This window comes from Ruditapes philippinarum, unplaced genomic scaffold (genome assembly GCF_026571515.1).
Source record: "Ruditapes philippinarum isolate M1 unplaced genomic scaffold, ASM2657151v2 ctg599_1_1_1_1, whole genome shotgun sequence".
NCBI lineage: Eukaryota > Metazoa > Mollusca > Bivalvia > Venerida > Veneridae > Ruditapes > Ruditapes philippinarum.
Window position 1 is genome coordinate 184,685 of NW_026867310.1, and position 23,476 is coordinate 208,160.

A 23,476-nucleotide genomic window follows, 5' to 3' on the forward strand; every position below is an offset into this window, starting at 1 on the left:
TATCCGTAAAAATGTAGCATTTGTTCCTGTGTTATATGCATAAAAGAAATGCCAAGGAATAATAGATAGACACAGTATAAAAGGAAATATAAACACATCTTTCACAATGTACATTTCACCGTCTAGTTCGGAAACCGTTATTGCTTCAAAATGAGCGCCCACAAAACGTACGTTTAATCCAGATATCACTGAGATGTACATAGCTCGAGAAGAAATATAAAATAACAATTACTCTGAATAAAGCGTTGCATCACAAATTTCTCTTGTTTAGATATCTACATGCCAACAGAACCCCGACTGCAACTAGGACTAGAAAGGTCATGACCACAGATAAGGCCACTCCTACCTGGACAGCTTTGCTTGCACCGCCTATAAGATATATAATACACTACTGTTACAGAAGAGCTCTTTTAAAGAATAATACTGGTGAAAAGACAATTCCTAAATAATATTAAAAAAAATTCAATTCCCCACCCTCTTAATTGTAAATGGTGTCTTTAAGTCAGCGACACAATGCCTTTCCCTTGGTGAGAGTAAGGGTGCAATATGAAATTTATATTTGCCAAAACATATCTGGGTAAAAATTTTGATAACCAGTTTAAAATATCACATATCTTCTCTGTATGTATTCAAAACATGTTCATCTTACATTTTAAGAGAGACTTTATGGTAATTGTCAGTTTTTTTTTCAAACATCAAATTTGTCAGACAATAATTAATTTTTACAGTTTGATTATCATATTGTACAGAGGACTTTAAATAAGGACATTTAATAAAAACCATTATGTTGGTTTTGTCATGGCGCGGCTCATTTGCCAAGTACAGCTTCCCCAACAGAGTTTATACATCCAAATATTCCAACTAGACATATTCAGGAAAAATTTCAATTCAATTCAAAGATTTCAATAAATTTTTACACCAAAAGTATTTTACCAAAAGATGATCATAGTATATTTTTAATGATTTTGAAACATCTGCATATGTGTTTATATATGAGTGATATGTTTCATCTGAGTAGATAATATATAAACATTTTAATCATTTATTATGAATGTTATCTAAACTTACCATTATTGTCCGATATCTTAACATTAGTATTGTCATCAACTAAAATTTTAATAAAAATCTGTTATATACATATACAGTATAATTTAGTTACATTAAACTCTGGGTGATTTATTTCTTAATTTTGATGCTGTTTTTGACTTTTTTTACCATTTGAACATAGATTCTTTACTTAAGAATATGGGAAAGGGGAAATCATGGATATTAATGAAATCAAAGTCAAAAGGTTTTTGATTTTTTTGATAATATTATATATAATTACACTAAACTCTGGGTAATTTATTTCTTAATTTTGATGCTGTTTTTGATTGTTTACCATTTGAACATAGATTCTTTCAAAGTCAAAAGGTTATACATGTAATTGCAGACTCGGTTTTATTTAGCCTGGTTATAAGAAATAAAAGGACCAACATCTCCCATGTCCCCGTTTAGCAAAAGATTAAACAGAACTCAATATGTTTCTCAATATGTTTCCTTACAATAAATTATTATACGTGACATCTTACCTAAACATTCTGAACCATGGATGGAACCTATTCCTGTCGTTGTTTTACCGGACGGACACGGTTTCATCTTACCTGAACATTCTGAACCATGGATGGAACCTATTCCTGCCGTCGTTTTACCGGACGGACACGGTTTAATCTTACCTGAACATTCTGAACCATGGATGGAACCTATTCCTACCGTTGCTTTACCAGATGGACACGGTTTAATCTTACCTGAACATTCTGAACCATGGATGGAACCTAAATTTCCTGTCGTTGTTTTACCGGACGGACACGGTTTCATCTTACCTGAACATTCTGAACCATGGATGGAACCTATTCCTGTCGTTGTTTTACCGGACGGACACGGTTTCATCTTACCTGAACATTCTGAACCATGGATGGAACCTATTCCTGTCGTTGTTTTACCGGATGGACACGGTTTCATCTTACCTGAACATTCTGAACCATGGATGGAACCTATTCCTACCGTTGCTTTACCAGATGGACACGGTTTAATCTTACCTGAACATTCTGAACCATGGATGGAACCTATTCCTGTCGTTGCTTTACCGGATGGACACGGTTTCATCTTACCTGAACATTCTGAACCATGGATGGAACCTATTCCTGCCGTCGTTTTACCGGACGGACACGGTTTAATCTTACCTGAACATTCTGAACCATGGATGGAACCTATTCCTGTCGTTGCTTTACCGGATGGACACGGTTTCATCTTACCTGAACATTCTGAACCATGGATGGAACCTATTCCTGCCGTTGCTTTACCGGATGGACACCGTTTAATCTTACCTGAACATTCTGAACCATGGATGGAACCTATTCCTGTCGTTGTTTTACCGGATGGACACCGTTTAATCTTACCTGAACATTCTGAACCATGGATGGAACCTATTCCTGTCGTTGCTTTACCGGATGGACACCGTTTAATCTTACCTGAACATTCTGAACCATGGATGGAACCTATTCCTGTCGTTGCTTTACCGGATGGACACCGTTTAATCTTACCTGAACATTCTGAACCATGGATGGAACCTATTCCTGTCGTCGTTTTACCGGATGGACACGGTTTACAGGCTGACTGTCCTGTAGCATCCTGGTATTGACCACGAGGGCACATTGTAACAATTTGACCATCAGAATATGATCCCGCCGGACAAACAGCTTCAAAATTACCAATTAAGTTCAAAATTGTAATAAAACAAAACAAAACTGATAAAATCAATATAATAATATTTAATCACTAGATTTATATAAATTCTCTATGCGAATAAGGTACTTGGTTCCAATTAATTGATAAAATGCAACAAAAAAGCTTACAAATTGTTACAATATTATTATATCGTCTACTGTAGTAACAAAAAAAGTATGCATGAAATTATCACAATTTAAGTAGCTGTCAATGAAAAGAAAAAAAAATCACAAAACATTCCGTCCTAAGTAAAACGTTAGGGAGTTCGAAACTCACTTAAATGTTAAAAAACATCATTGTAAATCTTAACAATTTTGATAAGATTTTCAAAAGAATTTATAAAAGGAAATAATGTGACGTCATAAATGAGAGCGCGTGGCGTTACGCGGTGATATTCTGTAGAAATGACTTAAATCAATGAAAAGAGAATGACATAAACAAAAATGTATTTGTTTTGCATGTAAAAAAGAATAATATATTTCTCTCGTGAATGTCTGGTGTTATATTGCGACTCGTTGGGATGCAACTCATGAAAATTTTGCACCCGGTGTTCAGTATGTAAAATATGTTTCGATCTTATATGCGGAAAAATAAATAAGGCTCAAAAATAAACATACGTTTATAACTCCGTTTATTTAAAAAAAATCACTTATTTCCTGCTTCAGATAAGTATGGGTAAGAGTTTGTATTAAGACGACCGTAGGGACCAAACTCTTTACCAATATAACTGCAAATCGGCTCTTACTCGGCAATAATTAGTGTAGCCACTTTTTTCATGGAGAAACCAGTGCTGATAATGAAAATTGTGATTGACATATTTTAATTAGCCAGGTCAGGTGTTTCTAAAAAGGCTGATAACACTGTAGCAATGTGAGGATACATTCAAATTTATTACATAGATAATACACGTGGAGCTGCTCAGCTCGCAGAGATACATGAGTACACAGTAACTTTTTGATATCCTTTTAACTCTAAGAAAAATGTCAATTATTAATTGCTGACTGTTTATATTTTCTAGAAAAAAAGGAGCAAAACATTATTTTGTTATTTTTGTTTCGCCAGCAGTCATGTACAGACACGGTCCTTTAGATCTTCAAGTGGATGGGGTCAAATTACTTAATCTGGCATAAAGCCAAAACTGGCATGTAAAACAATGAGCTTTCGAGGAAAAACATCAAAAACAATATATAGTGTTAATGCAGTTCATTCCTGTCATATAAAACAAAATAATGGTTTGCTTACTTTTTCTATAAACTGTCAGCATTTTTCTTAAAGGATATCAAAAAGTTAATGTGCAATCGTTTGTCTCTGTGGGATCCACGTGTATTATTTATGTTATAAATTTGAATGTATCGTCACATTGTTACAGTGTTATCAGTCTTTTTAGAAGCACCTGACCTCATCTGCCAAACACAGTTATCTCTATCAGCACTTGTCTCTTCATGAAAAAGCGGCTACAATGATTCATGTCGAGTAAGAGCTAATTTGCAGTTAATTACTTTCTTTTAGATACAATTACTTTCTTGTAGATAAAAACTCGTAAACTTGTATGATTTTAATATTTGCACCATTTTTACTTCAATTCTTATCTCAATAACACTCGTAAATATAGAAATAATTCACTCACCACAAAATACTTCAATGCGAACCATTCCACTAGGACAACGAATATCGGGTTTGTATGTTAGCCTGTCGGAACTAGATGAAAGGGAATGTTTTGTTCCATCAGCTACGGTCACTTGAAAGAAGTCGACGGAACGGTTCATTAACGTTTGTGCGGACCTCTCCAACTCTAACGTCTGGTTAACAAAATCCCTCAACTGCTTTGACGGTGCTAGAAAAATGTTTGTAAAAAGAGCCTGTTTTACACGTATAAAGTCCCCAAAATATTGCTAGTATTTTATAGTTTTAGGGGATAGTCATTTTGAAAAAAATATACTGGCCTCCAGTACTATTATCAGGAACGTTGATTATGATATTAGCACATACATGTACTATTGCAGAAGAAGTTCATTGAGGGTTTTCTTTTCACTTAAACTCATGTCTTAATGTATTGAGACTTCTTTTTCATTCAGAAATGTTAAATTAATGCATCTCTAGAAGGAAATCTAACAACAATAACATAATTTTATTGTGCATACGAAGACCTCTGGCCAATAGTACATAAGCAATACCAATAACGTACACTGTTCTAGATAGAGAAAAGCATTTACATAGTGTAAACAACATAATTCATTTTTACCATGTGTTTCTTTTTTTTCAAAATTGTTTCATATATTAACATTTATGCATGAAAAGTAATACATTACATGGAATGAAACTTATTTTCTATTACAAGTAGATTTAGACGAAACATGTTTTACAAGTGACGTATTGAGATTTTCATATTTCTGACTCAACATTCACAAATACGCAATGGGTCAGGATAAAAATCAAGGTCACGAACCTGAATTATTTTGTAGTAGCCCTACAATATTGAAAGTATTTCCTTTACTGTTGACAGCTGCTTGAAGTCTAACAGTCACCTTCATTGAACTTCCAGTAGATCTCTTCTTTCCAGAGTTAATACAAACCGGTTCTGGTATCGATGTTTCGCACGTGCTTGTCTTTTTACAGCCAAGTGTTGACAATTTGATATCAATAGAGTCTTGAACTATTTGCTTGTTACTATCTGTGCATGGAATAGAGTCGTAATTGCCTTCAAATTTCACACCCATCACTACTGGTGGCTCAAGCTCTGTAGGAATTAAAACAAACATTGCAAATTGTTTAAAAGCAATTCTCAATTATGATAATAATATTAGTTAAATGAACACGAATTAAATGAATAATGCTCTGAACGCTTTGAAAAGTAAATACATGTTCTAACAATTACCAAATTAGATAATTATAGTACTAATGAACTTATTAACATTGTTCACTGGGAACCGTACTGGTAGCCTTTCATGGTCAAAATGTTGGAGGTGAAAGTGATCAAATGACAGTTGCTATTTGTGCTCTCTAAGATCAGGTAAGGGTACTGGTAAGGGATTTTTAGAAACTAATTATAGTTGAAACTGCCGTTGGGCACGTTGTCATTTAAGTATGTTATTACATTTGGGATTTAACTCAATACAGGATTGGAGCAGTACCTTTAGACGCTTGCAAAAATCATGATCACAAAATAGGCAATATCGTTTTTTTCGCCGGTTTATACATTTTTCATGCATTATCATACATAAATCGGTGTGAAAAGATAAATTAAACATTTTAAAGTTCATTCCGTTGGGTGAAAAGGCAAAATTTTAGCATTTTATCATTCAAGCGTCTTGTCCGGTATATACCGGAATACGGTATTTAGTGTGGTGCTCCAATCCTTATTTTAGTCACACTCACATTTGTATCTTTAGATCTACCTGAACATGATGGCAGCCTTCCTGAAGGATTTTTCTCATTTTGATGATTCCATTTATATCCAGTAGCAAGACCACATTCATAATAAGATAAAGGCGCATTTGTGAAATATAAACCTGCTCTGCAGTTAATAAAACAACGTTGACGCTCCGATGTTTTGTTGCATGTAATGATTAGACCATAAGTCCTTCGTAATTTGGAGCATTCTGTCCAAAAAATAGATATAGAATCATTATTTAACAGCATGACCTTTGATATAGAACGAATATCAATCATTGATTTTATTGAATTGAAAATGTGAAATGTATAAATCATGTCGTGAAATAACGTGATGCATCGCATATTCATAAATGAAGTGTAAAATGTACATTTACAAAATATCATTCTTGCAACTTTAACATATATTTACAAATAATTGATAAAAAATAGAGAAAAAATAACAAAACAAATATGCTTCTTCAAAAAGAAAAATCAGTGAATGGCTGTAAATATCGTAAAAAAAGAAAAGTCTCTGGATCCCACCACATCTGTATGTTAGACAGTTCTAATAGTTTGTATGTCCTCCCAATTGGCTATAACAACGCAAACACCTGTGTCTCATAGTTCTCCATTCCCGCTTGCCGGAGTTCCAGCAAATTGCGAGGGGTTTCTAGTCGCTTTCTCACATGCCTGTTCATTCATCCGATGTTTAGATCTTGTGACTTGGGAGGCAGGAGTTACTTGAACTCGAGCCTGCCCTTTTTTATATTCCCAAAGCCTTCATAAGAAACTACGTCATTTCCATGAGACAGCTGTTTGCACGCTGTTTTAACCATGGGAGGACACACAAGGTAGAAGAACTGGTTAACATACATATATATAGTGGGATTTAGAGACTTTTCATTTTGTTACGATATTTACAGCCATTCTGTGATTCTTCATTTTGCAAAAGCATATTTATTTTGTTATTTTCTATATTTTCTTATCGATGAATTGTTAAAATAATTCTAAGTAGTAATTATGATATGTTGAGTTTTGTATGGTCCAAATTTGAACAAATCCGTCAACAAATAACCTAATTACTGAAAATGCAGTAAAATGTAAGTATTGGGTTATTAGTGCCCTGAGTGTATGTCGTATATACAGATATATAACAACAATATATCATACAAAATAATCATTAATTCTGCAAAAATGTATTTTGTGGAGGAATGTGTATCATGTTATGGAATACATGAACAATCTCAAACCGACCTGGACACTTTTCTTCGTTACACGAAGTCTCCTCGCTACTATTTCCCTGACACTGTTTACCATCGGTATCTGGGGAAGGACTATCACATCTTCTTGTTCTTTTTGCTGTACCACGGTCACATAATTTTGAGCAGGTCGTCCAGTTTGTCCACGCTGACCATCCGCCATCAACTTATTGAAATTAAATATATACATTTTATCTCTGTCACATGGCTTTGCGATACCATATATGTACATTTAAATTATTACAAAGCAATGAGAATGTGTAAGTAGAACGTATGCTATACATGGATTCTTTTGTATGAACAATGTAATCTTTCTAATTTCGACTGTTTTGAAACTTTTTATGAAATTATAATGATGTGACTGAACTTTAAATAGGTTTGAAATTGATATCACATAATTTATTATTAATATTTAAATGAAAAGTTGAAGTATGTATTAACAATAATACATGTTTGACCAAAGACTGGATGCTATTATACTGTTGCAGCTTTATTGCAGTCATATTCACAAGATATAGGGAGTGGAGGGGGACTTTATTACTTGATAAAGGTTCATTATATTATCATTTTTAACTTTCAGAAGGGACATCTTTGTTTTATGTTTTAAACAAAATACTATACCTGCTTTAATTTCACACAAATCACCTCGGTAACCATAGGGACATTTACAGGTGTAGTTTCCTGTTCCATTTACACACGTTGCTCCGTTCTTACAGTTATTATCCGTGCAATAATCCGGGAGCAATTGGCATTGTTCTCCACTAAAACCACTAGAGCATATACATTTATAGCCGCCACGTTCATTGATACATTGATGGCTGTTGCATGGAGAGTTTTCACACTCATCGATAGCTAAAACAGAAATAAACTAATAAAGTAAGAATATCGTTTAGACCTTTACGATATCTTTTAATGCAGGCAAATTCTGGTTTGAAGATATTTTTTGTTCTTATTTTTTATCCATATTTACATCACATACTTCTTTACTGTTAATAAAGTGATATTATTTCCATCCAAGTGTAAACAATGAGCGCTCATTTTACATTTTGCCGCAAATTGTTATCTGTTTAATAATTTTCTATGCAAAATGAATCAATAATACATGTGACCAACGGACTTTCTGCAAATATCGTTCGAAATTTATTGGGTTTTCTTTTATAAAAGTCATTTTTAAAAAAAAAAATATATATAATTCAGCTTGACATGATAGCTAAAAATGAGCATAATGTCATAATTAGACATCAATTACATAAAAATTAAAGACTCGGTTTTATTGGGTTTTATCATGAGCGTTAATGAAAATGTGCAATATACCTCAAGCCCCCTAGCCACGGCTTGAGCGGTACTCAATTTTAAACACTTAAAACTGCCGGAATCATGGATCCCGAAGGCCATGAAAAATGTTACAGCACCGACGTGAAATACATGGCCATTTTTTCACAGCTGCCACAGGGCTGTTGACACCTCTTGCTGTGAAGTGTAAAAATCTTGCTTCGGAAGCATTAATCACAACAAAATTACATGAACATTGCAGACTCGGTTTGACGTTCAACATTCAAGTAACCATTTCGCTACAATATATCTTAACCAAAAAATATAGATAAATCAAGTTAAAGTGATCGAGTTTAAAGATAATAATTGCACTATGCAAGTTTATGATATCATTTGTTACCAGTTTACCCTAAATACAGACATTTGGGAAAGAAATACTTTAAATGATGCAATTGTCATTTGTCAAGAAGTTTCACATTAATTTTGAAACGCTCGCAGAACATGGCAAAAGTACAATACATAACATTGTAAATGTAACATACTTGCATGCATGTGATCATGTATACTTCTCTGACATGTTTGTATGAATGCACCATTCATAATGCTCAAATATATGTATATATTATTGTTGTTTCTAATGGCTTTAAATAGAACTAACCATCGCAAACGGAGGGAATCACAACTTTGACATTTTCTGATGCGGCTAGATTATCCATTGAATATATAGTTCCAGTTATGGGAGGTAAGCATGAAGTCGACCAGGAAGAAATATCAGAAGGAGTTGCTTTCCTTGGTATGATCCAAAATGCAGAAATCTTGATTTCTGAAAATGATATAATGTACTAAAATTCGATCATCTGCATATTTGATATTTTTTTATCTCAGTCAGCCCGTTTCAAATTTTAAAATCGAAGGACAGTATTTTTGTCTTAAATATGATTTTGAAAAAAATATATTGAAGTACACAGCATTTTTTCATGTCACACAGTAATTATATTAATTCTTATCCACAATAAAAGAAAAGAACACACACTCATATTTTGCACACATTATGAAATAAAAATTAAATATAAAAAAAGAAGAAAAAAGAATATTTGCTTACCACCATAGAATCTGATCAAATCGTTCCTATCAAGAGTGTGAGATTTCAATACAAGGAAGGAAGAATTTGCATAGGAAACTTTCCCATTCACGTACACTTTGACCTCACTAGACGGTTTATCAACAATCAAAGCAATGCTTGTCCAGATGGATGTCTGTAACGTATTGCCAGTACTGACAATATCACTAGAGAAATATAAAAAAAAACTCAAAGTAAGCCAATGAATTCACACTAAGTAAGAAATGCCTTATATAACAATGCAACAGTTCTGTATTGCTTGATCTCGTGTTTTGTTTTTGTTTGCTTATTGTTTTTTTAATTGTGGGAAACAAGTGACTATAGAAACAACTTATAATTACATGATCATATTTATCTAAATTAATATTTTTCCTAACATTTTACTCATATTGTTGTGTTTGCTTTTCTTTATAACGAGAATGAAGTCACAAATTAGTGTCCCTTTTAAAAATGGGAATGTAGCATAAAAATGAAAAAGCTAATATATATATTCATACGAAAGTAACTGTGCAAAAGTCATTGAAGCTTTTTCCCATTTATAATCACATTTTTTGCTTTCATTTGTCATAAGTTAGACTCAAAGTTTATTCCTGTGATAACATAAATGTGTTCAAAGTTACTTTAACAATACTAACATCTGGTGACCATTGAACATGATTGGACACCCTAATTATCGTTTTGAAACAAAACTTTTATACACTATACAGCTGTGGACTCGAATCCAGCCGAAAAGAAGCTATCTATCAAGCTAGTTTAAGGTTGATGGTTCTACAATAAAATTGCACAGATGAGGCACAAATATGGTTTTATTCCAACATTTAAGATTGAATAATAGCTCGGTCGTTGTTAACACTCTCGTTTTTATTTGCCTGACAGTAAAACTTTCATACACTATTAAGCTGCGTGTTCCAACCAAGCTAAGATAAGAACTTTGGATGTACGAAGACTATCACTTTAGCTTACGGAAGATAATCATTCTCCTGAGGGACCCGCTAGTGCCTGGAATAATGCACATTGTACCATGAAAGCTGAAAAGCTGTCATATTACTTAGTGTTTAAAAGTGTATGTGTGACATAACGCTAAAACAAAAAAAATACTTGTTCAATGCTGACATACATTTTGCTAGATTTATGTTACAAAAGAATCCTATAATGCCTTTCATGGAAATCTCAAAGTACAAGTAAAGGACACGGTTGATTCTAGAACACCCAACGATGAATGCAAGCTTAACACTCACTGCGATTGTCCAATCGAAACTGTAGGTGTTATCCTAAACCCAAAGCTTTGCCTACTGTCAGAATTTTCGAACTCAACAGCAGAATTCGTCTCGTTATTGGTGACATACACCCACATAAACATGGTAATAATGTCGTGTTTTAATTTGTTTTCAATTTCTATTTTGTCATCACTCAACTGTACATCATATGCTGCAAAACAAAATGTTAATTTGTGATTATCTAGATAATCGTGTTCTTTATTATTAACATTACTATTATACTGATTATGAAAATAGAAAAATATTTGAGAACAATTGTTTTCTCATCAAATACATTCTTAAGCTAGGTCTATAATTGTACGAACAACAAATGTTTAATACTATATTCGTGTTCTGAACATAGCTAGCACAAATCTTACCTTGACATTGTGTTACAGATGTAGCTCCATCTGACGGACTTCTTTTATTACTAGCACATCTTGTGCAGCTAACAGACTTCGGGTAAGTTTGAAATGAATTGCACGGGCATTTTGTACAAGGTGCAAGCGTATTTGGTGAAAACTCGCCAGCCACACAGTATCCTGAAATTTCAAGAAAGAATGCAATGTATTGAAATAACTGCATTTAGAAAGATGGATAGCAATATTTTTCTGAATCATGATCCTGGTGTGATATTCCAAGCATAAAAATAATTATTTGAAATTTAATGCACTTGCCTTGTAAAATATGTATTTCTATCAAATTGTATGTTTTGGATTTCTACACAAGACTTTTTTAAAAGTACAATAGCTTACTTTTAGAGCCATAAGAATCTTAAATATGATAATTTACACTATTGGCGCATTATGTGTGCCTTATTTGCTCATTTTACTACATATATTAACAATTATTAATAGATATGTATGTATTGTGACAAAGTACTTGATAACATTTATAAATTAAAATGTGTATGCTTATATATTTGTTATCAGTTTTTGTTTTTTCTAAGTATGAATTAAATATATCCAGAAATATCACAACTATAACAATATCAAAATTCAAACACTTTGCTGTTTTGCAGTAATCCAATTACACATTCCTTACTCTACTTGTCAACTGTATACATTTCCATTTGCATCGTTTACAGTGACATAGACCATGACCCCTGGAATTCAAAACAATCCAAAGTGAGGCCTCTTAATGAGCTTGCTAGAAACCATTTTTGATAATAAAATCTTATTTAAACCCTAGTTATCGACCGGAAACCAAGTGAGATCTTTACATAGGCTTGTTAGACACTAATTTTGATTATTGTTAGCAGGAAATCTCTTATCTATTCTGAGTAATAGTGACCCTGAACTTAACTTATGGGATGCAAAAGCAATTCGGAGCAAGGTGTCCAGTTTGATAATACTATTTCCTACTTTAATTATTGACTGGAAACAATTTCTCTTTTGTCAGTAACATTGACCTTGACCTGACCTTACTATTTTTTGTAGTATAGCATCACTTCATTAACTCTAGTTATTGACCAAAAACAATTTAAAATGTAATGACAGTGACTTTGCCTTGCAGGAGGTTAAAATGCATTCCAGAACGAGGCTTCAATTTAAACGTGATACTCGTATTTTACAAGTCAGAATTACAATATTGCATTTTTATTTTATTTCTTGACATCAGTTAGAAACAACCTGTATGGCGCACAACAGCGTGCTCGGAAGCAAGTCTCATTTTATAACTGTTACATGTTCCAAATTGAAAACCTTAAATTTAAATTACAAATCCCAATTTACGTATATAAAGTCAAATACAATGTGATTTTTTAAAAAAAATAAATGGACAACAAACTATATCTGAAGGGAAAAATTGTGAAATATAATTATTTGTATTAATAAATCCTGTGCACATAAGGAATTATATCTGTTAAAAGTGTATAAGGAAAGACCGTTTATCGATTGGGGTTGTATACATGTTTTGATACTTTAGGAGGAAAAAAAAGGCTATAATATATTTTGTTTTAAGTTTTAAAATTACGACCGTGTAGGTTTGGAAGACATTTCTTTAAATAAAAAAAACAAACAAATATACTTATTTGTATAAAATGACTTATCGTAAAAATCAAGTAAGTAGCAAATATTTGCTTTAAGTGTCCTCACAATAAATTCCTGAAAATTCACCGTTTTCTGTCATTCAAAGTCTATCGTCTTTAACATTAAGCGTTTATAAAATATGGCTTAATTTAAATTTTGATTTTATATTGATCTTTTTTAAGTGTAAGAACATGGGGCTCGGCTATCTTAACAAAGGAATGAATATAATTATACATACTCAGACACTGGGAGATGTCTTCGGCACCAATCTCTGTTGTATTTGTGTTTGTCGGGCATGCTTCACATTTCAAAGAGTTCGTTAAGTTTTGGTATGTTCCTAGGGGACATTTTACACATCTACCGTTCGTCTTTGCAAAACTGCCTTTAGGGCAACCAACTTAAATAGACAAGAATTAATCTAGATTTTAAAAAAAGCAGCTGAACACAAAATTATCATGAAAGCAATTCATTTACTTGCCTTTATGTAAAAGTCATGTTTGCCATAATACAGAAATTATGATGAAAAATTATTTAATTTCCCCTTTAAGACGAAACTTAAATTTTTACCACATGATGCAGACTCTTTCCTTGGAAAAGTACCAGAAGGACAAATCATTGAAGGAACTCCAGGACCATATGAATCTCTCTCTATGTAAAGGTCATCAACGTGAAGGTCGAAATGTCCAGAATCTACTTCTTTTTGTATAACGTCAGACATTTTGTATAGCCGGTCTTCGTTTTCTGCAAATATGTCATCAGCAGATTTTCCTGTCTCCAATTTATAAGGTAAAATAAATTCAAAGCGCAGTCTGTAGGCAAACTTCGGTACCGAACGCCGATACCCCCGGAAGTTAATATCACGTTTGCGTCGAGATGATACTGGACCACAGGTTACGTCCACAAACCTCGCTTGGCATGCTGAGATATCAACGCAGTATTCCCAGAAATTAGAAGTGTTTAGGGCTTGTACAAAATTTTCTTTAATTTGATATAAATTTTCAGTTGAACTATTACAATTTCCGGTATAGTAGTAAAATTCGTTTGGAAGATTCATGTTGTTTACGTCAAGCTTAGCTGGAAAATATAAAGTAACATGTCATAAGTGAGTTTATTGTTCAAATGACGTAATTGATTTCTACAATTGTTTTCGCTATGCTATAAATGAACTTAGTGTCCAGCTTTATTTGATATTCAATGGAAACCCTGTATTTCTTAAAAATTCCGAGTGTTACTTATCATAAAGAACAACATTTGATACTATATCAAACTCCGTTCATAGTTCCCTTCTACTTTACATAATACTCCATAGTACCGTGTTCGTAAAAAGGTCGTGATGTAATAAAGGACAAATAAAGCTTGACACTAAGAATGTTAGTATTCATTCGTAGCTGTTCTACAGAAATTAGAAACATTCTCCTGTCGCTATCGTAATGTTTTTAATTTCTGTAGAACAGCCTGGATGAACACTTACATATACATATTTACTTACTATCACAGTCTGGCACTTCAGCGGAGGGCCTCCATTTACCAGTTGATCGACCACACACAAATAAACCATCACCAATATTTGGAATATCATATCCGGCGCCACATTGCATCTGACACATTTGACCATGAGTCCACTGACTGCATGCCAAGGCGCCATTAACAGGTTCATTTAGTGCGTCTCTGGAACAGTTTGTTTCTAAAGTTTCAAAGATACATTCTTTAAACAGCATGATATGATATTGTACTATGTTCAAGATGAACTTTGAACAATGGAAGAACTATATTGTTATTACATATTTGACATTTTACGTTGCTATAAAATTGTTAATTATTTATCGTTCCATCCAGTGATATTACCATGGACATTATTTGTAGTAAAATTATGTAGTACATGCTTCCGAGTTATTTTGAACATGAAGAGAAAACTGACGAACAACATATAATAAATGATGAAGATTACTGAACTGTTTTGTATTCTGTAAATATTAAAGTATATCTTAATTTAAATACTCCAATATGTTTATGCTGTTAATTGATACTGTCAATAATAATCCAATTATGTTTAAGGTACTCTTACGAAATATTGCAAAAAACCGGAAAGTTGCGATTGTAAAGCATGTTTACCTTTACAAAATGGTTCTAGTCCATCTTCCTGCCATTTCCAGTCTAATTTTGGAGGGCGACTTTTGTAGTCAGCTGAACATTGTATTTTAGTTTCTCCTCCCATAGGATACCCCGACATACATGACATTGAACATTCGGCACCAAGGTTGTAGCTAGGACAATCATATTTCAGATGATCCCCACCAGCCACACGAAGGTTAGGAGGAGAACAACTTAATGCTAAATATAACGACACCAACAACAACTTTCACCAAGTTCAACAAGTTTCAGCGAAAATAAAAGAAATATCATGATAACTAAAACTATACTTTTTCATATAACTTTCAACATTTCTTTAGTTTAATGCAATTATGTCAAGAAGTTGTCGAGTTGATTGTTTTAATTATTTCAGTAAAACTGTTAAACAAAACATGTTTATACACTTACCGTATTTGATTTCATTTATTGATTTCATTTATAAGTAGTATTTTTCAGTTTATTTTTTATAAGAGATCAATCTTGTTATAAGGGTAAAGATTGAACATTTTGAGGGTAAATGGCAAAATATACCTTTCAACACTACCAGTATGGGTCTGAACGACCCTCAATTCACAAGCCCCCATTAAATAACCTCTCCCATTGTTAAAAAATGCCTACCTTTTTCTACCAAATGCAGATGACCTTAAGCAATATTTTGAAATTTGCTTCTTGAAAAAACAGTCACATTATTTACAACATTAGATTTGTAACTATAAGGGTATGTGCAACAAATATGCACGAAAGCTCCCCTCCCTCAGTAAAAGGGGAAAACAACTAACTGTTTACTCCTACAGGTAAAATACTGTTCCCCAACAAAAAAGAGGAGATAATATTTTTATTAATATGATATTTGAAAGCCTTAGACCAACAATACAGAGTTCCAAACCCATAGTCAAATTAGTACATTAACACAAAATTAAATAAAAAACATTAATACGCAGATATATTTTGTGTTATTACTCACTCACAACTTGTATATTAAACACGCAGTTGTCACCCCTGTTTTGCGCCTTGTCTGTTATTGTATATTTGATAGAATGTAAACCAGCAGTCAGTCGAACTTCTGGCTTGTGGCCATGAACTTCCGTAATTGTTACAGGCTCCCTAGAGTTATCGTCACCTCGAGGCTCATTCCAAGTTACCTTTGCAGTGTTATTTGCCGAGTCAATATATACCTGTATGTCGTCTGGACAGTCGCCCGCCAGAAATCTCGGCGGAAGGACATCTAAATTGTGCAAATTGAAACGTTAGAATTGTAGGCATACCATTTCGTTATTTAAAAAAATGACAGGATTTCTTTGTTGTTTTTTCTTCTTCACAAATTAATGGCATAATGAGTTATAGCATGTATGTATGTTGTATATACGTATGTCAAGTCAAACAAAATAAATAGAAACAAAAATTTACCATAACAAACAGGCATTATTCCCCACGTTCCATCGTTGTCACAGCCCACAATGCGCATACCATGAACTTGATATCCATAGTCACAAACAACTTCACATATATTTCCAACTTGTTTACCGTTACGACATTGTACCTCACCGTGTGATATTGTTGGTACTTTGGCACACACTCGTGCTGTTAATGGTAACTAAGTGATTAAAATAATATAACAATACATGACCATGTGATAGTGTTGTAATCGTCGCACACGATTTTGCTTTTTAATGTCAAAAAAGTGATTACCAAATTCCAAGTTGCAAATATACAAGTTATAAAATTCAAGAGTTTTAAACATGTTCTAGAACGGCTTCAACGCAGTTACAATTCAATTTAAGACCATTCCATTCAACTGTTTATTTAGAGTGACATTATGCACTTTTTCGTCACTGTCGAGTGGAGATAAAGAAGTTGTTTAACCTCAAAAGACCGACAATTACAATAGCAATTCTTATATTAAAACACATTTCTTGGTACCGGCAAATGTTTAGGATAAAATATAAATAAAACATAAATATCTTATGTGTAAAAAACTGCCCCAATTTTTTAATGAATTGAATATGACCGATAATTTCTGAAGGATATGTACATGTATATAAATTTATGTGGGTCACTATGATTACTTACTATTCGGGTGACATTTATAATGAAATTAAAAGCAAAGATAAAAATCATTTTTAATTTTACGTTCTCTTCTACATAATGTCACTTGATCGTAACAACATCACAATTTTCTAAGCGTTCTAGTTACAAGAAATTAATCATTTCAAAGAAGAGGAACATGTTGGATGAAGATATCTCTAACTGCATTCTTTTACAGGTGTTCAAACATACAGATATGTAAAATTATAAGCAAAATACATATACATATTCTTGTATTTAAAATTATCAATGCATGTTTTGTTTTTACATCTATAACCGAATATGCCTGATTCAAATAAAAAGACATCTATTTTATTATATTAACTGAATTAAATATATTTTCTATTAGCATACGTTTGCAGTTCGAAGGATATGGCGGCATCCAGGCACCGTTTTTGACACATTTTAGAGAAGGTTTGTTTCCTTCACTTATGGTAAAGCCGGATTTACATCTTATTTTACATATAGTCCCATAGATAATATCACTACCACCACAGTCAATGTAGCCATTTTCAGGCCATCTGGGGAATCCACATCTGTGCACTGTTAGAAAGAAACATGTTCTTAATGAAACCATGCATTTCTTTGGATCAATTAAAACATTAATTGATTCTTGTGCTCACCATGAAAGTATCGCCGCCTTAGATATTGATTTTTCCCTTTCAGACCAATAAAGTAAAGCTTTTGTGCTAAACATCATACATGGTGACGAAGTGACAACGCAAATCTGGTTTTATAATATAGATCAATCAAAAATACTTTAATACATCTTCCCTTTTACTAGTAATTAACGAAGACATTAAATGACTTAATATAAATATTTCGTAAAAAGTATATTTGTTTTTGCAGTGGTTCTTCTAAATATTCGTAAAGACATTTAAAGATTCTTACATTTGACTTGAAAGGAAAGGGATGTAGTTGCAGACAGACCCCCGCTATCTGTACCAACGAAATACACCACGTAATTTCCTTCTGAATATTGTCCGCCGTTTATAAAGTTTGGCGGATAGGCAACTGCTCTGTAATTTAAAACAAAAGTTTAGACACTATATATATTTCTTTGTTTGTAAGACATATTCATAAGTAATCTTCCCTTGAAATTACGTGGCATAACAAAAACAAAAAAAAGATCAAGATGAAGAACAGATTACTCATAACATTTGGTTTTTCGCTTATATACTTTAATTTTCATGTAAAGTTTAAATAACCCCTTGCACAAAGTTTTCATTCAGCAAAACAGAGGATATTGAACAAAGTGTAGGTTCAATACTGCATTATGGAATGGCCTCAATTAAGTAATATTAACTTTATTGTGTTTTAGTTTACGGTTAGGTCATATGGCACCAAAACAGGAAATATGATTAAGTTTATAGTGAAATCTTAACGTTTTGTGCGCTTAAATGATATGTGTGTGTCAGATAAAACAGATGCACTATCAAACAATACCATTTTTGCAGAGCATAAAAGTAGTACTAGTTTTGATTGCTTTATAATTACTTGATATCTCCATCTTCAGGGTCCGTTATCGTTGGCGGATACCATTTGACCCTTGCTGTTGTTTCCCCTTCCTTTGCTAATATTGCTTTCGGTAATACAGCAGGCTTCGTTATTGTCGGTGGCTTGTTGGAAAGAGGTGGATTGTCGTGACCTTTATTTGTAACGGAACGAAAAATAAGATAAATACACATAAATAACAACGTTAAACATACATTATCTATCTTTTAATAAGAATTTTGAAATTGTAGCTTGCATTTAGGGCAAGGAAGACACTATCAAAACTGGCTTAACAAACAACTTTTACAGTGTAACCACCTGTTGGCACCCTTCTTTTCTTCAAACTAATACTCCAATTCTTAAACAGGAATTAAACAAACAAGAATTGAGCAAAATTTAGGTTCAATGTATGAGAGAAAATTGCCAACACGTGACTACCTATAAATAGTGCTTGAAATCCCCTAAACATATAAGTCACAACATTACATACCGAATAAAAATAAGTATCATAAACTATTGAGCCATAACTTATTATTGACTGACCAATTACTTCACTAAATACATATATTATTACATTGTCCTCCAAAATCAAAATCAAAATCGACAAAAGCAATTGTATATGAGAGTGTTGTTAAAAATTAATGTTGAATTCAGCTAAAGCCGGTGTCAAAGGGCATTAAAGGTGATTTGCCCGTTTCATACAAGTTTAGAATATTAGACAGTGTTAAAGCTCTTGCATACCAATTGTGAGAAACTTACAGATGAAATGATACACTAATATCATATTATAATAATATTTTCTTTGGACATGATGCAATACTTACGGCAGACAATAGCACACACGACATCTACAATTACACCTATACCAGCGCCAACAGCTAAACCTATAGGTCCAAAAGCTGAGCCAATCATAGCACCAGACGCTGTAAAACCACCCATACCACTGACAGACGGAGAATTGGCTACCTCAAAAGGCGATACTTGACGCTTTTTCCTCGTTAAATCTTTATTTAGAATGAAATATAAAGTTCTCAATTTTGAAATGTTTTCTTACAGTTAACAAGTAATATATGTTATTTTATAAATCATTGTCCAATTGTTATCGAAAAAAAGTTTAATTATTACTGATTGAAATGATGTTGCATTTTGTTTTGTTTTGGTTTTTAGTTTGATTTTTTCTCTTAAATATCATAAGGGTATAACAATTACATTCATTCGATGAAATGAAGAGCACCCCGTCAATGCAGGCAACACTGAACATGTCTTCATTCCTATGTTCCAGGGTACATGTTGTGTTATGGGCCATCTCATACATTCCATCAATTTTCACTTTTTTATCAGTGTGGTCATGGCAGTTTGACAGACTCATCAAAGGATCGAGGTAACAGCTATCGGGAGAAATTTCTTCTTCTGCATACTGTTTAAAAAATTATTGTAATTAAATGTAATTAAATGTAATTAGCGGCACAATGTTTGTAATGCATGTAATGGGGAACAGCCAAATCCATCATTGTAATACTGGAATAATACTGTATTTATGATGGCTGATTTACGCCATGTCGTTTTTTTCTCTTCTCCGCCTCAGAATTCAAAAACACGAAGAGACGACAAGGTTGGACAAGCGAAAATACGACAGGAGGGCGAAAATACGACACATAAAATCTGTCGTATAATCGCATTCTATCTGTCGTATTTTCGCTTTTTCGCGTTCAAAATACAAAAATGCGAAATCGCAAAGAGACGACAGAGTATAAATTCATCGTCTCTTCGTATTTTCGCATTTTGAGTCGAAGAAGCGAAAATACTACATGGCGTAAATCAGCCACCATATGTATATGATATATTATTTAGAACAAAGTTGACGACAATCTTTATCATACAGGTACACATTTACGATTCTAAGTTATGTACTAGTATATGGCATGTATAAACTGCCCTCTTTCAGTTTCAAAGATTTTCATTTTCAACGTCAAGTAAGTTTTTTTTACCATGAACTTTTTATATAAAAAAGTAGCTCATAGAGTGAAATTGAGAAAACATGCTAGAAAAAATATTGCTTATTCCCAGAATTTTAAAAACTCGCAGAAAGATGAACAATTCAGAATATATGATGGTAATATGAAAACATTTTATCATTATAAATGCAGAAGCGCGTTACAATGTAGCACTCTCACAGTTGCAATAATGTTGACATCTTAACAGTGACGAAGATGGGATAATCGCACACTCTTTTAATTATAAAATGTCGACTACCTGTATGTGGGTTTCATACAAACAGATAAATCATTCCAACTCACACCGCCTTAATTTAACAATTATGGTATTCGTCATCATCTTTTTTTTTTACAAAATAGGCATGTCCGTAATAAGTAAGATACATTTAATAACCATGCGCGAATTATTCGATTTTTCAAACCTCATGATTATAATCTTGTGAAGAAGTCTGCATATTTTGCTGGTAACTCAGTTTTTATGTTTTTTTATCATAAATGTGATGCTCAAAAATAAAGATTTTTCAATATTGTAAGTTCCAAAAAGCATCATTTGTAAAGATATTATGGAATTAACATTTTATGTAAATAAAAGGAGTTAATTAGAAATTTATTAAGTCTAAGCCAAATTTTTCAATAAGAAATGAAAGCATATATTTTAATGATTACTTGTAATGCGAATAAATTTTGCAGTACATATTTAACATATTCTTTAAATGTTTGGAAATTGTTTTAGAAGAATAATTATATACATATATAAAATTTTACTTAAATGTTGTTACACCTTAATTATAGCATAAAGGATCTTTTATAAATAATGACAACATCAAAAGAATTTTTTTCCAACTTTAAGAAAATAGTGTTGAAGAGATATCAAAAAATTAAAATCAGTCAAAAACTTTCTTACCTCGTTTACGTCGTTATCTCCGACCACGACAATTACTGTCAAACAATAAATTAAACATTCAGTAAAGAACATTTCCTCGATAAAATGCAACTGTAATAAATCAAAGCAAAGAAACAGTATAATTTACTAACATAAACATTTAATTGAAGACTTCTCAAAACTGTGTAGTTCACACTGATGAATAGTGTGAGTTGCAGTATCGTATATCAAACATGTGAATTACATAGGAAACGGAATAATGTAATACATAGTGGATATGTATTTGGATTTGTTTTGCATGTAAGAATAAAATATGTTTCACTGAGTGAACACCAGATGCAATATGTTGTGAAAATATAATCATCTGACATATTACAATAAAACACTGGAAAGTATGAAAATAAAAAAAATAATACTGAAAATATTAAAGATTTCATTGCAGCTTTAAGTCAGATATGAGTCGGACAGAAAATGAAGATTAACTAATCGATAATTAGTCTTCATCATCAACAGCCATATGATCAAGCATGTGTGTAAGTTTTTATATCTAACCCTTCCTTTTAGACTGTACATGTAAAACTAAGCCTTCAAAATACATTTAATGGAAATGTTCAAATTGAGAAAATATGAATCCCTTAATAAAGGCCAAAACGGCAAAATTGAAAAAAATGTTGCAGGCTCGGTTTGATTGAGCCTGTTCATGGACGGTACTGCCAAGTGCAAACTACCGTTCACGCTCCCTATCACCGGCTTAAGCAGAATTCAACATTTAAACATAAAATGGTAAAATTTTGAATTTAGAAACATCCTCAGATGTTTAACTTTGCCCTTCTGAACTATTTAACAGAATTGTCCTGTTTTAAGTTTGACACTTTTCATTAGTAGTTAAATTTATTTTAATATCCAGATACAAACATTGAGCACCAGCAGTGTCTATACTAGAATTTCAAAACATAGGAGAGGATTTTCCCCCTCATTACAATAATAGGGAGGATTTTTTCCCTCATTTCAAAAATAGGGGAGACATTCAAAAGAAAGGGCGCATACACTAAGTGTAATTGCATACAGTTTATTGCTGTTTATATCTAGTTTGTTTGCTTTTTGGCATAAACACGTTCTATCAAAGGCGTTTTTTGTTGCTGCAAATTTATGGGAGATATGTTGATAAAGAAGCATCGTTTATCGTGGTCTGTTTACCTGGTATGCAATTCACGTGTTATATATTTTAATCATATCTTGTTTCTTTGCCCTCTTAAATGCATATTTTATGAACAAAAAATGTTTGAAATAAACAGGAATTCTCATATGTCTGCTTAATGGTGAATCATTGTTATGTCTTAAAGCACGTACGAGTGTACGATCACTGGGTAGAAAAAGAAACACATAAAGTAATCGTTCGATCATCGTTCCCCGCAAAAAAAGCTTATCTCCAAAGATAAACTCATGATACAATTTGATAACTATATTACAGGAAAGGAATGCATGTATTTAACAAAGTTGGATATATTTTATTTTCAAATGTTACATTGAAATAAAAAAGAAACTGTTAAAACATAAAAGTAAAATTGTAGTGATATATTTTAATAATTTATTTAGTGATTTAGAACCCACTTTTTCAAATGTAAAGCAAGAAATATGTTCATAGGACACGGATGTCCACATATTTTACTGATTTTTCACACTAGGTTATACAATTACTGCAAATTAGAGTTAGCTGAGGGGAAGCTTGTGAGCAGGACGGGCAAGGGTAAAATATGGCAGCTGTAAAAAGGTGGCCCTTACTTCACTTCAGTGTTGTTATATGTTTCTGGTCCT

At 32.7% G+C, this 23,476-nt stretch overlaps 1 protein-coding gene across 2 annotated transcripts; it reads right to left on the reverse strand.

Annotated features, from left to right (window-relative positions):
• Positions 1–913: 913 nt before the first annotated feature.
• LOC132735655 (sushi, von Willebrand factor type A, EGF and pentraxin domain-containing protein 1-like) lies at positions 914–22,698 on the reverse strand. 2 transcript variants are annotated; one of them, XM_060722630.1, is made up of 24 exons: positions 22,577–22,698; positions 21,683–21,772; positions 19,994–20,201; positions 19,609–19,788; positions 18,788–18,938; positions 18,182–18,309; positions 17,645–17,833; positions 16,613–16,786; positions 16,170–16,430; positions 15,188–15,406; positions 14,565–14,759; positions 13,643–14,149; positions 13,314–13,472; positions 11,426–11,587; positions 11,028–11,217; positions 9,772–9,956; positions 9,328–9,492; positions 8,019–8,249; positions 7,393–7,563; positions 6,162–6,365; positions 5,213–5,503; positions 4,394–4,600; positions 2,583–2,738; positions 914–1,107 (listed from the first exon to the last, which is right to left on the reverse strand). In XM_060722630.1, exons 2-24 carry the CDS (start codon positions 21,752–21,754, stop codon positions 1,055–1,057), a joined length of 4,458 nt encoding a protein of 1,485 aa, XP_060578613.1. In that variant the 5' UTR covers positions 21,755–21,772; positions 22,577–22,698; the 3' UTR covers positions 914–1,054. The 2 variants fall into 2 exon arrangements, with proteins under 2 accessions (XP_060578613.1, XP_060578614.1); XM_060722631.1 differs by having other exon boundaries at positions 917–1,107; positions 21,683–21,717; positions 22,577–22,681.
• Between the last annotated feature and the right edge of the window lie 778 nt (positions 22,699–23,476).